At 44.8% G+C, this 17,998-nt stretch overlaps 1 protein-coding gene across 2 annotated transcripts in view; it reads right to left on the reverse strand.

Annotated features, from left to right (window-relative positions):
• The window catches only part of TAOK3 (TAO kinase 3), a 159,220-nt gene that overhangs the window by 51,102 nt on the left and 90,120 nt on the right, over window positions 1–17,998 (reverse strand). For both annotated transcript variants that reach the window (XM_075324255.1, XM_075324247.1), the window contains one exon: window positions 16,850–17,086. In XM_075324255.1, coding sequence (XP_075180370.1) covers window positions 16,850–17,086 — 237 coding nt within the window. The remainder of the gene's footprint in view (window positions 1–16,849; window positions 17,087–17,998) is intronic.

The raw sequence follows: 17,998 nt of genomic DNA on the forward strand, positions 1-17,998 counted from the left end.
AACTCGCACCGACCTGAGGCATCACATAGATACCTCAGTTTTACCATATAGTGAACACAGTGAATAAAATATCCCAAAAACTATTGTACGATCACACTTTTTTTGCAATTTTTCCGCACTTGGAATTTTTTTGCCGTTTTCCAGTACACTATATGGTAAAACTTATGGTTTCATTTAAAAGTACAACTCGTCCCGCAAAAAACAAGCCCTCATATGGCAAGATTGATGGAAAAATAAAAATATTACGCCTCTCAGAAGAAGGGGAGCAAAAAACAAAAACGCAAAAACGGAAAGTGCCCGGGGGCTGAAGGGGTTAAGTTACAGGATGTGGGTCTCCAGGAGCATGACCTGTGAACAATGTACTAGGCAGGACAAGGGCTTATTTGCAATTTTTAATTCTGCCACAATCACTGCATTTGACTTCATGTGAATTTTCCAGTAACTAAATCATGACTAGTGTAAGTGGAGTGTAATTTCCAAAATGTGGTCACTTGAGGGGATTTTGGCTGTTCCCGCACTTAGGGGCTCTCCAAATGGGAGTCTGCAAACTCTATTCACGGAAAATTTGTGCTCCAAATGTGAAATGGCGCTCCTCCTTAACCGTCCCCCCACCCCACCCCTCCCACGAGCCCTGTGGTGCGGCCAAACAGTTCTGTACAGGCACATGTGGGGTATTGCCACGTTCAGGGGAAATTGAGTAACACATTATGGGGTCTTTTTTACCTATTCCCCTTGTGAAAATTTGAAGTCTGGGGCTAAAATAATATTTTAGTGGTAAAGATGTAGTTATTTTTTCTTCACCGCCCAATAGTATAAAATTTTGTGACACTTTGAAAAATAGGGTCACTTATGGTTGGTCTACTTTTCTGGCATGTCAGGGCCTCTGCCAATGTGACATGGCACCCGTAAACCATTCCAGCAAAATCTGAACTCCAATATGGTGCTCCTTCCATTTGCAGCTTTGCACTGGAACTCAAAAGTACCGTATTTTTGGTATTATAAAACACACACTTTTCCTTCTAAAAATTTGGGAGGAAAATGAGGGGGGTGCGTCTTATAAGCCGAATGTTGCTTACCGGGGATGGTGGAGAGGGGTCGCAGGAGCAATGCCGCGGGCGCTGTGCTGGAGTTGTGGACGCTTTGCTGTGTCTGCAGGCAAAGAGTGCTGTGCTGGGCCTGCGGGCGCCATCTTGAAAATGTCAGCGGTGCAGATTTCAAAATAATTGGCGCCTGGAGTCGGTGGGTGCGCAAATTGAGTTCTCTGCTCAATATCTCATCTGCGCACGCGCCACTTTCCTTAAGACCGCTGCTGGAAGATTAATGGACCGGAAGTGGCACGTGTGCAAATGAGATGTTGAGCCAAGAGCTTCATCTGTGCACGCACCAACTCCGGGTGCCATTATTTGCAACTCCAGCACAGCGCTGCTCCTGCAGCATCGCCCTATTCCACCACTGCCCTACCCCTACCGATAAGACTACGCCCCCCTTTTTTTTTTTTTAAACCTTTTTTATCCCCCTTTAATTTTGGAGTGCGCATTATAATCCAGTGCGTCTTATAAACCGAAAAACACGGTAGTTCTGAACCACATATGGAGTATGGCGTACTCAGGAGAAATTGTGTATCAAATTCACGTCAGGAGATCTTCAAATGTGCCATGGCGTCCGCAGTCTGTTCAAGCCAAAATGGCGCACCTTCCCTTCTGAACCCTTTTGTGCACACAAACAGTAGTTTTCCAGCACATATGTGGTATCGTCGTACCCAGAACACAATGCAATGTACAATTTCTTGTGCAATTTCCTGTTACCCGTGTGAAAATTAAAAATTTAAGGCTAAAAACATTTTTGTGGGGCAAAGGAGATTTTTTTTTTTTATTTTCACAGCTCAATGTCATAAAATTCTGTGAAGCACCTTGGGGTTTAAGTTGCTCACCACACATCTACTAAATTCCCTGAGGCGTCTAGTTTTCAAAATGGCAAAAGTTGTGGGGGATATTCATTGTTTAGGCACACTAAAGGCTCTTTAAACATGACATGGCGTTTGCTATTGATTACAGACAATTTTGCATTACGTAAGTCTTCAGGAAAGAGCTGATTGTCTTTCCTGCAGTGGCTTTAGGCGGTGTGCACATGCTGCGTTTTTTGGTACAGTTTGCTGCCCAAAACTGCAAGACATTCCTTCTCCCAGCAAAGTCTATGAGAATTCAGAATTGTGCGCATGTTGCGTTTTTGGTGCACAAAAAAACTGCAGCAGCATGTCAATACTTTGTTTTTGTCCTGCATTTTTTTTAGCCCATTGATGTTACAAAAAAACGCATGCATTTTTTGTTGCGTTTTCTGGCACAAAGAACAATTTTTTTTGTTTACAAATTTTCTGCAACATGTGGACATAGCATCACTAGTAGATTTAGGGCCGTTTCACACATCCGACTTTTCGCCGGATTGGCGGATCCGGCGCACTCAAGTACAGTGTGATACAGTACAATGGCAGCACGACAAGCTCCAGTCACATGCTGTCATGTGACCGGAGAATGTGACCCAGAAGTTGCCGCGCTGCCATTGTCTCGATTGTACTGCAATCGCTGTGCAGAGATGCTCTCTATCACCCATCAGCCAATCTGTAGGACGTCAGCTGTTTGTCTCTGATTGGTAACCGGCTGCCATTGGTAAATCTAGAGTATGTGAACATTGGCACAATAAGGGACATTACCACAGAATGGGCCATTACTACAATGGGACAAAGATTGACACATTACTACAAGATGAGGTCAAGAATTGGCACATTACTACAGGCGGAGGACAAGGATGGACACATTACTACAGGATGGGGATAAGGATGGGCACATTACTACAGGCGGAGGACTAGGATGGGCACATTACTACAGGATGGGGGCAGGAATGGGCACACTACTACAGGCGGAGGACAAGGATGGGCATACTACTACAGGCGGAGGACAAGGATGGGCACACTACTACAGGCAGAGGACAAGGATGGGTACATTTCTACAGGATGAGGACAAGGATGGGCATATTACTATAATATGGGAGCAAGGATGGGCACATTACTACAAGGCATTGTCCAAAATTACTATATGGTGCTAATTGTAAGACAATATTACCTAAAAGAAGGGATAAAATGTTTAAAAAAAAAAAAATTAAATGAAAGCATGACTTTTTTACTATTAAAAACTGTATACTTTATAATATATTAATTCAATTTTTTTTAAAAAAAATTACACGTTTGTTCTTGCCACATTCTGGAATGCTGTATATAAAGAGCTCAGTGATGGTGGCCGCAGCTTATAGTCGCCAAATCTAGTGACAGGTCCCCTTTAAGGAACATGATATGAAAATACATAGCCGTAACTGTCCGTGCTGAGTGCAGCAATCCTATCATAAGAGTTGACAAATAAAAGGGAAAAAAAATAAAGAGAAAAGCAGAAGCACGAAGAAAAGAGGGGAGAGTGAGGGGATAAAGGGGAGGGGATAAAGGGAAGGCAATAGGGAGAGGTGTTTAAAAAGGTGGGACCCAAAGCGTGCAGGTCAGTTCTCCCCAAAAAAAAAAAGGCCAAATAGTCAGACTATCTAAATTTTCTTCCCAAAAAATAACCCCACAGACTTTGTAAAAACGATCATAAGAATTATTAATCGTAGAAGTAAATTTCTCCATTAATAATCACATCATTTATTTTAGTAAACCAGAGAGAATGTCAGAGCGGCATTCTTCTTCCAGAGCAGAGAGATACACGCTCTTGCAGTCGCGATTAATTGTCTTAATATCGAATGCCTGTATGTTTTTGGAGGAATGTCACAGTGATGGAGAAGGACGAGAGCCAGGTCCAAGTCTGAAATGAGATTTGTGAATTTACGTATCACTTGCTGCACTTTCCCCAAAAAGGAGAGGGAAGCCTGCAGGATCACAAACTGTATAAACATAACATATCACCCTCCTCCTGAAAAGATAATGCAGGCGAGTCGGGACCCTATACCACCGAGAGAGTAATTTATACCCGGCCTCATGTTAAGGTTAAGATACAACTCCACTGATCCTTCGATAGAGCTCTTTCAGACTTCTATGCAACACTGTCCGTGCACAGGCAAGAATGCACAGAGTGGCTACAACTCTATCGACCAGAGCAAGGCAGCTTCATATATTTCTATGAGGCCGCAAAGCTCGGCACAGGAGACCCGCAGCCTGTCTGTTGCATTGCAGTCTGTGCACAGACTGGATGTGGGTCTCCTGTGCGGAGCGTGATAGCCTCATAGAAATATATGAAGCTCTCACGCTCTGGTCAGGAGAGCATGGTATTGACGTGTTGCACGGATATCTGAAAAAGACCTTAGTGAGGCCCAAATTACCATCCCATTGGTTTTGAAAATTAGTGTTAGGTTGGTCTAAGGGTTTGATCAGCAAGTAGTATGAGAAGGATAGTGTATCTTAATTGTCCCATGTCCGAGCACGCAATCTCGAAAGGCGTCTTGTCACTATTATAAAACGGTCTAGGAGGGAGTGAATGGAAAAAGTGGGACAGCTGACCAACTCTCCTGGTTGCCAGGGGAGAGGGAGAGGAGAGGCTGAGAAGGTATTCCTTTGAAGGCCAAATATGTCCAGACCAAACTTAGTCTGAAGCAACCTCTATTTTGCAAGGGACGACAATTTTGTCAGGGCAGAGGAAGATAACAATAAGATATGAGAATTGACAGTGGGATGAGTACAGCAGGCAAGGGGAAAACCCAATCAAGGGCTTTCACTAGGGACAAGACCAGCCAATGAGTAGCCGTGAAAGTGATATTTGCAAAGCTTTGCTTGATCCTGGCCCAAGCTTTCGCTCTACCATTCGTACACTAATCCAAGATGGTAGAGTGCTGGGAGGCTACCTGATAAGACCTGATGTCTAAAGCTGGTGTCACACATAACGACAACGACGTCGCTGCAACGTCACCATATTCTGTGACGTTGCAGCGACCTCAACAGCGACGTCGCTGTGTGTGACACATAACAACGATCAGACCCCTGCTGCGAAATCGTTGCTCGCTCCTGAATGCTCCAGGTCATTTTTTGATCGCTGCTATCCCGCTGCGCCATGCTGATAAGCTGATAATCCTTGTGTTTGACACCGCAGCAGCGACGCTACGCTACTTCTGAAACCACACAACGACCGTCGACGTCGCTATGATCGCTGCTCCGTCACTGCTTTTTATAACATGTTTGACAGCTTACTAACGATCATCTATGGTCGCTGCTACGTCACAGAATATGGCGACGTTGCAGCGACGTCGTTGTCGTTATGTGTGACCCCAGCTTTAGAACGATACAATATGGTTCTGTTGACAATGAGGGGGGGCTATCAGATCATATGAACTTGGTTTGAACAGAAGCAAGACTTCTGAAAAACCAGAGATCCCCAATCGAAAGTGCTTGAATGAAATACAGAATTTGTGGGAGAATATTAATTTTAAAAGATTGGGCATCTACCAAACTATGTAAAAACATTCCTCTATCGTCACCTGTATTCCTGTACAGACTGGAGAAGTTTGGGGAAGGGAAATTAAGAGAATGTCAAGCTTATGTCTCTTGGTAATAGTATACCTAAATATTTTAGAGCTGAACTGGCCCATTTAAAGCTGAAGTCCGCTTTCAGGAGGTGTTAATGTTCAGAGCCTCAGATTTGGAAAAATTGATTTTAAAATTAGATAGGACATTGTATTTACAGAACTCTGCCATCAAGTTTGGGAGTGAAGTGAACGCATTATTAATGAAGAAAAGCAGGTTCTCTGCATAGGCCGTAATCTTAAGAGATCCACAGTCCGCAATGGACTGGACCTTTCTGAGAAAAGGCTTCAATGCAAGTATAAAAATTAAAGGAGATGGCGTTTGCTATTGCGCATAAACTCCTGAGACAAGACCCCATTTACCGTATTTTTCGGACCATAAGACGCACTTTTTTCCCCCCAAATGTTGGGGGAAAGTGGGGGCTGCGTCTTATGGTCTGAATGTGGCTGCGGGGAATGAGGGTGCTGCGGTACAGCGGGTCATCGGGGACACGAGCAGGCTGTAGCAGCCTGCCGTGACCACGTGGACCCGCTCATTTAATATGCACGCCCATCCCCCGCCCATCATCCCTCAGCGCTGAAGCAGGCACTGACAGGTGGGCGGGATGATGGGCGGGGGATAAACAGCCGGCCCGCATGATCACCCTTGCCAACTACGGCCTGGAGTGATCATGTGCGGGTGTATTCACTGCTCCCCGTGCATCATCATCAGCGCGGGGTGCAGTGAATCAGTGTACAGTACTCACTGTTCCCCCTGCAGCATCGCTCGTTCTCCCGTCTGTGTCAGCGGCAGCGCCGCTGAGTGGAGCCATCCCCGTTACCTTGCTGTATCGCGATCATCTCCTGTGCCGTCGGCTGGGTGGAGACTAGCGGCGCGCACAGCAATGACGTCATCGCTGTGCGCACGTGTCCACACGCAGCCGCCACCGGCACAGACACAGGAGATGATCGCGATGCAGCAGGGTAACAGGGACGGCTCCTCTCAGCGGCGCTGCCGCTGACACAGACGGGAGGACAAGTGATGCTGCAGGAGAACGGGGACGGCACTACTCAGCGGCGCTGCCGCTGACACAGACTGGAGGACAAGCGATGCTGCAGGGAGTGAGTGTGCCACAGGATGCGGCCATACACCAGGATGGGGGGTAAAATCTGAGCAGGATGGGGTCATCTGAGCAGGATGGGGTCATCTTAGCAGGATGGGGTCATCTGAGCAGGATGGGGTCATCTGAGCAGGATGGGGTCATCTGAGCAGGATGGGGTCATCTGAGCAGGATGGGGTCATCTGAGCAGGATGGGGTCATCTGAGCAGGATGGGGTCATCTGAGCAGGATGGGGTCATCTGAGCAGGATGGGGTCATCTGAGCAGGATGGGGTCATCTGAGCAGGATGGGGTCATCTGAGCAGGATGGGGTCATCTGAGCAGGATGGGGTCATCTGAGCAGGATGGGGTCATCTGAGCAGGATGGGCGCATATGCCATGATGGGTTATATAGCAGGATGCGGCCATATGCCAGTATATAGCAGGATGCGGCCATATGGCAGGATGACGGTATATAGCAGGATGAGGGACATATACTGTATATACAAGGCAGGAGGATCATTACCAGGATGCGGCACCTTAGTAGAGAATCTGGGGACATTACCCCCATAACAGTGTAGGCAGCAGATCCTCGCCCCATAACAGTGTGTCATGACCACATTTTTTGCTTAAAATTTTAATTTTCCTATTTTCCTCCTCTAAAACCAGGGTGCGGCTTATAGTCCGAAAAATACGGTATTTTTATCTTCAGGCAGTCTTGCTTGGTTTACAGGGCAGATATCCAACATAGCAGGTTTGATTTTTAGCGTGCACCACAGAGGGTCTCCTTCACGAAAGTCCAGTTTACCTTATCAAAAGCCTTTTCTGCATCAGTAGATAAAAGCATAAGGGGCAAAGATTTCACTTCGGCTCTGTGTATAAGGTTCAATGCCTAAAGGCCGCTTTACACGCTGCGATATCTGTACCGATATCGCTAGCGTGGGTACCCGCCCCCATCTGTTGTGCGACACGGGCAAATCGCTGCCCGTGCCGCACAACATCGCCCAGACCCGTCACACTACTTACCTGTCCGGCGACGTCGCTGTGACCGGCGAACAGCCTCCTTTATAAGGGGGGGGCGGTTCGTTCAGCGTCACAGCAACGTCACAGCTGCGTCACTGAACTGCCGCCCAATAGAAGCGGAGGGGCGGAGATGAGCGGGACGTAACATCCTGCCCACCTCCTTCCTTCCTCATAGCGGCCGGGAGGCAGGTAAGGTTCCTCGTTCCTGCAGTGTCACACGGAGCGATGTGTGCTGCCGCAGGAACGAGGAACAACCTCGTTACTGCTGCAGTAACGATTTTTGAGAATGGACCCCCATGTCACCGATGAGCGATTTTGCACGTTTTTGCGACGATGCAAAATCGCTCATAGGTGTCACACACAACGGCATCACTAATGCGGCCGGATGTGCGTCACAAATTCCGTGACCCCAACGAGTTCGCTTGAGCGATGTCGTAGCGTGTAAAGCCCCCTTTAGTTGTATTGTCTCTAGCCTCTCTAAACTCTCATGAAACCCGCCAGGTCCAAGTGGATAATACCCATTAAAAGTGGGGGAAATCTAAAACAAGCATTTTCACACAATGCTTAATACTCACATTAAGGAGTGAGGCCGATCCTGATATTTTTTTATTATTTCTCTATGGCTGTACGATGTGTTAGGCAGGAGCAACTGCCTTATTTTTTAGCAATGTTTGTGGTTACATTTAATTACTTTGGAACTCACTTTTTTTGTTAAGGTAGATCCACTGCACAAAGTACATTGAATAGCCTGAAAAAGGCAAAAAGCAGTAATAATTTAAAAAAAAAAAAAAAACCCCATCATCTATCCAGAAACCTGATCCACTGCTAGGACCCTGAAAAATGGTGTTACTACAACTTAAAATTGTTGAAACAAAATTACAAATTGCCCTCTGGCGGGTTACTTATACTAAACAAATGCAAGTACCTTGTTTTTCCAAAAATAAGCCCTCCCCCCCCTCCCCTAGCAGGGATTTTCAGCATTTTCGGAGCAAGGCTTAAACATAAGCCCTCCCCCGAAAATAAGCCCTAGTTGTGGATCAATAATGAAGTGTCCGTGCAGCTAAAAAAAGATACAGATACTGCAGGACACTTCATTATAGAAAGCAGACACCCCGCAATCACACTCACCCGACGCTGAGCGGCACGACCTGTAGTGATTGCACCCCCCGCACACATCACATCACATCAGATCTCGCGCACACACAATCAGATCGCACACACAATCAGATCGCACACATACTCACCACATCCAGCAACACCGATCTCTTCTCGCCGGCAGAATCGAGGCTGTGCAGTGGAGCGCAAGCAGGAATTGCGGACACACGTGACTTCCTCCCATCATTCCCTGTGGCCGGCAGTGCTGGATATGATGTGATGTGTGCGCACGATCTGGTGTGTGTGTGTGTGTACGTACGTACGTACGTACATACATACGTACGTACATACATACATACATACATACATACATACAAGAAAATAAAAATATAAGACCGTGTCTTATTTTTGGAAAAACACGGTAATTCGGTCTAGGAATATGGGCTTATTAGATCTATACAACACTATGGTTTGAAGATAAAAGTAGCCGTATACTACTTACACAGAAATAATATAACAGTTCCACTAAATGATTTGTTTCGGTCAATAATTGTGCAATTATGCCTGGGTTCATAAATAACATTTTCAGCACTGGCGCTTGTAAAAAGGAGTGAAAACACCTTGCTCCTCTCTATACAAAGCTTTTTGAACTCTGATAACAAATGGTTAGGGAAAGTAGGTGGAAATTTGGAATAAAGCAGCAAAAAGGGTTAAAAAATATATTTTTTTAATAGCACAACAAATGCATTCTTGTGGGGCTTTCGAGGGTGGAGAAATCAAATATAACAAATGCCTTATTTGTGTGCATATTACATCTTATGTAGAGATAGGAGAGTCGGGAAGGCACAGCCTTCAAGGGTGTTTTTAACCTCAAGCAGTGCATTTCGGGGAAACATGCTGACGGACGGTACAACCAAAGATGTTTCAGCATCAGGTTGCCCTTTTAGGGGTGACAGTCTGACAATTTTCTGTTTCACGATATTCACATGGACATTACATGGACATTAGCAGCAAAAGACTGGCTCAGACCTCATCTTTTGTTTTGACGCTTCTCATGAGCATAAGGGGCAAGGGGGAGCAGTGACATTACTCATTATGAATGGTGGACCCTGGACCATTAATAGAAAATAGAGATTCCTGCCTTTGCTGGTAAGGAGCCTGCTGAAAACTAACTAAAAGAACAGTAAGCCTAACATAGCCCTAATGACCAGTGTGAAAATTGCAGGAGTTCTCATTTTTAATATAGATTCTGAATTTGGGGAGGGGGGCATAGCATAATGCTTTATAAAAACATATTTAATATAAAAGCCTAATTTAAACAAGTTCTTTTCTGAGGCCATATTTCCTTTTAAGGGCTAGGTATTTAGGGAGGGCACAATGTATGCTTTTATTTTATTTATCCATCTATTGAAAGTTAATAAAAATGGGTAAAAATACAAAATGGTAATAAATACAGCAATTTTGCAATTTACTTGTTATTAAAAATCAACCCCTTCAAGATTGCCAAAATTGTGTTGATTGGCAAGATTACCGGTCAATGCTGCAGTGTATCAGAAGAGGTCGGTTTCATGGGCAAGTAGCATACATTTACAAGCAATTTGCTGTGTTGCTGAATCTGGCCTGTTGCAGAGCCCTTGCACGTCTGTGATGTTGCACAGGCAAAACTGCCTCTACTTACAGCATGGAAGAGCGCAATTCGAGCCAGCAACTCAAGCATACTGCGGGCCTGAATGGCCAATCATAAGGAGCACACTGCTCCCGCTCACAGCGGGCAGTCATTGTTCTATGGCCACCCACTGCCACATCAGATGTAGCTGTAATCGTCTTGGGACCTCGTATGGATTACATCGGACCTGGGTGTTTTGGGGGTTAATAAATTGGTGAAAAAGGGTGTTTTTTTCTATTTTATTTCAATAAATATGTTTTTCAGTGTTTGGGTTTATTTCTTTTCACTTACAGATTAGTAATGGGGGGGGCTCAGACGCCTCCCATTACTAATCTAGGGCTTAGTGGTAGCTGTAAGCTGCCATTAACCGATTTTTACCCTATTTCCACTGCACCAGGGCAATAAGGAAGAGCCGGGTAAAGTTCCGGGATTGTCACATCTAACGGATGCGACAACCCTGGGCGGCAGTAGGCTGCGGGTCCCAATAATTATGGGTCTCCACAGCCTGAGAATACCAGCCCCCAGCTGTAGGGCTTGATCATGGCTGGGTATCAAAATTGGGGGGGGGGGACCGCATGCCGGTTTTTAAAATTAGTTATGTAAATAATAAAAAAAAAAAAAAAACAAAGCTGCTGGGTACTCTGCCATTTTTTTTTAATTTATTTTGGGGGCACCCATCTAACTGCAACCAATCACAGACGCCAGGATTGCCAGTGGCCAGGGGAAGCAGTGAATATGGATGAGAGCGGCCCTGGAAGCAGTAACAGCTGCCCCGGAGACTCGGAAAGTATAGTGTGCTTGCTTTATTTTTCCTTATGTATTTATTTTATTACCCAAACTGCCGGACCCCGATTATTAGCCGGAGTTTCCTGAGAACTCCGGGCCCGGCACCCGGATACCTTTGAAACAACACAGATCCGGACTTTCACAGTCCCAGTCCACCCATCGCTAGTCACTAGGTTTCTGCTACCGTAGCTCAGAGAGCAGCCTGATGTATGGGTGAATACCATGAAGTTTTATTTGATGCAGATCAAATAACTAGTTCTTTGAATTCTCTGTATAACCCACCCAACACCACTGATGTGCAGTTTTCCCACATATACACAGAAAGATGCCAATGAGTGGTGGGTTTTTCAGATCTGGGGACATTGACCATCAATACAAATTTAAACTGACCTGAGAAAGTGAATAGCATCCACCGAGGAGTGAAAATACAGCTGCTCTACACTTTAGTTGACCCCCTGCCGCATCAGTCACAATTGGCGGTAACACCAACCACAGTCGTTTAACCCCTTAGATGCCACAGACACCATTAACAGCAGTATCTAAGAGTGGGGGGCTCCCTCTTTAACCCCAGCACTACCCTGAGCTCATGATAATGTCGTCGTAAGGGTGGCCATGGCAACTCATAGCCAAATAACAGCCTTAAAATCTGCTGACTATAGTGACCTGTTCAGAAGTTAGCAACATTTAGGTAGTCAAAATAAATGTTTTCTTTCTTGTCGGGCCACTTTGCATCAATTCCTGAATAGCAGCTGAAGGGTTAATAAAATACATGGCAGCAGTTTTGATTATATTGAGGGATGTAGTTATTAAAGGGGGGGGGGGGTGTTTCAATATATTGGTCACCCAAAGTCACTTCAAAATGGAACAGGTCTCTATAAAAATGGGGTTTGTACATTTCCTTGAAAACAACGAAACATTTCTGCTACAATTTTAAAGCTTCTAACATCCTAACAACAAAGACATTTTACAGATGGTGTTGATGTAACTGACATGAGCTAAATGTTATTCATTAACTAATTTGTGTAGTGTGACTATCGGGATTAAAGGGATAAACAAAGTTTGAAAATTATAAAATGAAATCAAAAACATACTGACCTAAATTTACCATTATCATAAAATGTGTGTAACAAAAAAAAATAAATCTCAATCACTGGGATATGTTACAACACTGCAGAGTTATTGTCACAAAGTCACACGTCTGAGTTAAAACATTTGGCCCGGTCACTTCAAGCCTCTGTCACTCCAGCTCTATTCCCCGCCCAGTGCTGACGCCTCCTGCTTGACTGACAGCCTCTATATGCTGTGTGACTTCACACAAAATGAGCTGTCAGTCAAGCAGTAGTAGGTAGCACTGGGCGGGGAATAGAGCTGGGGTGACAGAGGCTTGAGAAGAACTTTAATGGATCAAAAGCACTTCTGCCTCATATCCATGTCTATTCACATATAGATTTCGACTTCTCTCTAAGGTAGGAGCAAACTGTTCAGCTAAAGGTATTGATGGGCTTGTCTTTGCAAGATCTACATGTTCATATGAATAGTTTAGTGGAGGGACTGGGAAATTCTGCCAGCAGATTCCCTTTGCAAGGGATGAACATTCCGCTCAAATAAAGCGCTGACAGCTGTGGCTCCTGCAACTTCCGCGATTGTTAAAGGGGCAGGTGCCTGCGGGACGCAAGGAGCAGGGAAGCGGTCACCGAGTGAGCGGAGGACAGATGAGAAGAATATTTTGGTTTTGTGTGTGTCTGTATGTGAAGAACTGACATTGCTACAAGAAGAGGACCAGTAAAAGGGACAATGCTACAAAAAGAGGACCTGCATTGGCACATTCGTAAAAGGGGACAAGGATGAGCACATTACTACAAGGGACAAGATGGTCACATTACTAGAGGATGGTCACAAGGAGGGGCATATTACAACAGGTTGGGGACAAGGATGGGCACATTACTACAAGGAGATAAGCATGGGGCACATTTCTACAGGATGGGGCAAATGTCTACAGGATGGGGCCAATGTCTACAGGATGGGGCCAAGGATGGGCACAATTCTACAAGATGAGGAAAAGGATGGGCCCCCCCCAAATTATTATTATTTTTTTTTTATGTGCAGCCCATAAACCCAGCAGGGTTGGAGACCCCTGGTCTAAAACATCCTTAACCCCAGCAAACTACAGCACATAGGTGCACATTATACAATTCAATACATTTTTATTTTGTGTACTAGTTCCGCTGTATTTTCCGTCACACTCATCTTTTGGGTAGGATTTATATAAACATGGTGGCTTTCAGTCAAAACTTTGGATGATTCAAATTCAGGCAAAATAAAAATGGTCTTTAATAACATGGTGGACCGAATCGCAGTGTAAAGTTATTCCCCATGTAAAATCCACATGAACTCTTAATCCCTCCTCCCCTGCTAACTATCTTGCTGATTGTTACTCATCTGCTCCATTAACTATCTGCTAAGTCTCTGATGGACCCCTTACAATCTGGCTTGTGCATTCTGTTGAAACAGCATTAGCCAAAGTATCTAATAATCTCTTGTCAGCTAAATCCAATGGTCATTTCCCACTGTTAATCCTTCTAGATCTCCTGCATTTGACACTGTAGATCAACTCAATTGTTATTTGCACTTCGGCTCCTTTGTTTTAAGGGTACCTTCACACTTTAGCGATGCAGCAGCGATCCGACCAGCGATCTGACCTGGTCAGGATCGCTGCTGCATCGCTACATGGTCGCTGGTGAGCTGTCAAACAGGCAGATCTCACCAGCGACCAGCCCCCAGCCAGCAGCGACGTGCAAGCGACGCTGCGCTTGCACGGAGCCGGCGTCTGGAAGCTGCGGACACTGGTAACTAAGGTAAACATGATTACCCGATGTTTACATTAGTTACCAGCGCACACCGCTTAGCTTTGCTCTCCTAGCTACAGTACACATCGGGTTAATTAACCCGATGTGTAATGCAGCTATATGTGCAAAGAGCATGGAGCCGCGCACACTGCTTAGCGCTGGCTCCTTGCTCTCCTAGCTACAGTACACATCGGGTTAATTAACCCGATGTGTAATGCAGCTACATGTGCAGAGAGCCGGCAGCACAGGCAGCGTGAGAGCTGCGGAGGCTGGTAACTAAGGTAAATATCGGGTAACCACTTTGGTTACCCGATGTTTATCTTGGTTACAGCTTACCACAGCTGCCAGATGCAGACTCCTGCTCCCTGCTCGCTTCATTTCGTCGCCGTCACACACAGCGATCTGTGTGTCACAGTGGGAGAGCGCCTTTGAAGAAAACGAACCAGGGCTGTGTGTAACGAGCAGCGATCTCGCAGCAGGGGCCAGATCGCTGCTCATTGTCACACACAGCGAGATCGCTAATGAGGTCACTGCTGCGTCACAAAAAGCGTGACTCAGCAGCGATCTCGGCAGCGAGCTCGCTGTGTGTGAAGCACCCCTAAGGACTGCAGTCCTACTCTGGTTTTCTCCCATCTGTCCACCTGGTCCTTCAGGGTCTTTGTTCTTTCTACTTGCTCTCTCCATAAGGCCACATTCACACGGTGAGTATTTGGTGAGCTTATTACCTCAGTATTTTTATGCCAAAACCATAAGTTGGGGAAAAAAAATATGCAGAAGTGGCTCACTAGTTTCTATTACACTTTTTTTCTGATTGTCCCACTCCTGGTTTTGAATACAAATACTGAGAAAAAAAAACCCTCACCAAATACTCAGCGTGTGCCCATGGCCTTAGTGTTCAGCAAGAACCAGTGCTGGACCCGTCCTTTCATCTCATTACACAGTCACAATTGGGCAGATTTTCAACAGCTTTGATTTCCATTGCCACCATTACGTGGTTGAAAATATTCGCTGCACACTCCTTGGTTGAATAACGATCAATAGGAAGGTGCGGGATATATCCAGTTGGTGAGGCGAGCACAATTGTGAATGCTGCACCCTCCTATTGATTGTGTATAACTGCCCCTAAATTATTAAACATCACTGTTATTCAACCAAAGAGTGTGCAGCGAATATTTCTACATGGATTTTAGGGGCCATAGACCCCCTTCCGCTTACACCTCAATCCTCTGCTGAGTGCACGCTAACTTCTTCCCACCATTATGTGCTTGACACGAAGCTACTTACATCTCCCAAAGACATTTCTTCAGCTTTCCTAAAAAGCCGTCTTACCAATATTCACAACCTAAGCTCCTTCTGTTTCCACCATGTTGTTCACCTAGAACTTCCTCCCTAGACATCAAGCGTCATGACCTGGAAGTAAAGCTGCATTTATACTGAAAGCAAATTGTGAATGGGCATTGTTAAAGGGGTTGTCCACTAATTTGACAATCCCTACTCATTTCCCTTGTTTGCCCCCCTGTAAAAATAAGCAAGCCTATACTCACCGCCGAAGCGGCTGCAGTTCCAGAGATGTCTAAAGCCGCCACCATGACATTGTTATAACATGCGGGCCCTGGGACCAATCAGCGCTGGCTTCCTTCTCCTCGCCTCTGGACATTTGAGCAGAAAGTCAGTGCAGCGCTAACATCCTGCTCAAATGTCCGGAGGCGGAAAGACAGATGCCAGGCACTAATTGGTCATGGGGCCAGCGGCTTTAGACATAGCTGAAACCGCAGCCACACCGGAGGCGAGTATAAACTTATTTATTTTTATGGGGACGAACAAGGGGAATGAGAAGGGGATGTCCAAGTAGTGGACAACCCCTTTAATAAGGCTCATTCTAGGATTATCTTGGCATTTAAACACGCTGCTGATCACCTGATGAACAAGGCAGATTAAGCAGACAGAGCAATCTAGATCGCTCTGTGCACATTGTTTACTTTGGTTTGCCTGATCGGTCCTTTCCTCCTCACTTTCAATCCAATGTTAAAACATGTTGTCCATATATTCTCTGTAAGTCACCTCTACATGACCAGTGACACTACTAAAACAAGCTCACACATGGAATACAAGTAAATGTCAGATTTCCCCCAGTAGCATTACACAGCAACACATAAGGTGAAATCCACTGGAAAAACGCACAACTTTCCTGCACAAGAACGAGCGTGCTGCACACTGAAAATGCATCCATTTTTTTTTTTAGATGTTTTTGATTACCTTTTGACAATTATATATTTTTTTGCACTGCTCTGTAGTTTGCGGCAAATTTGTGGGATGGCATCTGCATCAAATCCAGAATGTGTGAACATGGCCTAATACCTGCCCCAAAGTATCTTCCCATAACTCGATTTCGGCTTATGAAGCCATCATGATCTCAGAAGCCAGGCTAATTTTTCGGTTATACTAATGACCATGGTCTCCATTAACCTACTTATTGGTATCTAGCAGGTTTCAAGACTCTTCGGCTAGTCTTACACATCTGTAATCTCCAGCTTCTAACCTTCTTGTGCAGGACTTCTCTTGTGCTGCACCTACTCAAATCAACTGGTACAAGGCAATGACTTCCTCAAACATTTCTAGTTTTAAGAATGCTATTAAAATAACTCAAGGAACACTATGTCATTTGCTGCATAGTGTTGGCACTATTGAGTTATTTTTAATAATCTGATACCCCAAAATAGAATTTTTAAGAGGTCTACCTAAATCTATTTTACAAACATATTTAATGTAGAAGGGACATGTTTATAACCAAAGGCCGCCATTTACCTCTTTATCCATGCCTACGATTTGCCTCTTGGAAAGCTTTTCCAGCTCGATGGACGCGTTGTTGGCATGAGTCTCCACCTCCTTCTGCAGCTTAAGGCGGTGCTCGTCCATCTCAGCCTTCAGCTTATTCTCCAGGGCGATCAGCTGCTTCTGGTGCTGGCGCCGCATCCGCTTATATCCTGACATCTGTTCCCGCAACTCGTTCTCCTGCTCATGCTCATGGATCTGCCTTGTAACCTATGAACAGAAACAGAATTTGCATTCTTTTAGAAATTTAAGGCAAAAAGTATCTAGTACCTCTCTATACATGGGGGTGAGGTTATAAATTATAAAAATAAAATAAATTAAAAAAAAAAAAATAAGAAAAATACTTCAAAATCAGAACCAAGCTGAAGAGACGACCAGATTCAAATTCTGGTAAATTTTCATACATACTCAGAAGACAAAATATTTTCTACTTGGGATTTGGTAAGACAAGGAAAGGCTGACAATGGTAAACAGTACGAATCAAGCACCAAAAGGGGGAAAACAAGACATTGTACACAAAAAACCCTCAAAACTCAATGAGCACAGTAAAGGTCTTCCAAAAGGCTACTACCACTGCACGGAAATGGGACACTTCTACAATGTAAAGACCTTTTCGCCACTAGATTTATCAAACTCCTGACCAATGGCTTCAAACTTTCAGCATGTAGGCAGCCACAACACGTTTGTTCTAGAAATCGCCAAAACAAGATAAAAAAATAGGGAACCCCTCTATTAAATGAGACCTTAAAAAAAGCCAATAAGCAAAGAGAACAAATAAAACCTATAGAATGAACTAACCTTATCACACTGCACCAAACACACTAGTGTCTTAGCTTACAAGACAACAGCATGTTAGCCTGCTCTAATAGGGAATATTAGGATGACTGCTTTTCCTGTTCTAGGAAAATCTTCACTTTTCAAGCCAGATTTATAACTAAGATGTACAAGAAGTAATCAAGTAGATGTCACCACTGCTATATGTAAATCGGGCCACATCACGGGTCACATAACTTCAGACCCCCACCGCCAAGTACAAATCTAAAGGGGCAACGTCTGCTTCACTTTCCATTTCTTACTTAGAGGGGTATTCCCATCTCCAAGGTCCTATCCTAATATGTAGTA

Source organism: Anomaloglossus baeobatrachus, chromosome 1 (genome assembly GCF_048569485.1).
Source record: "Anomaloglossus baeobatrachus isolate aAnoBae1 chromosome 1, aAnoBae1.hap1, whole genome shotgun sequence".
In the NCBI taxonomy this organism is placed as follows: Eukaryota; Metazoa; Chordata; class Amphibia; order Anura; family Aromobatidae; genus Anomaloglossus; species Anomaloglossus baeobatrachus.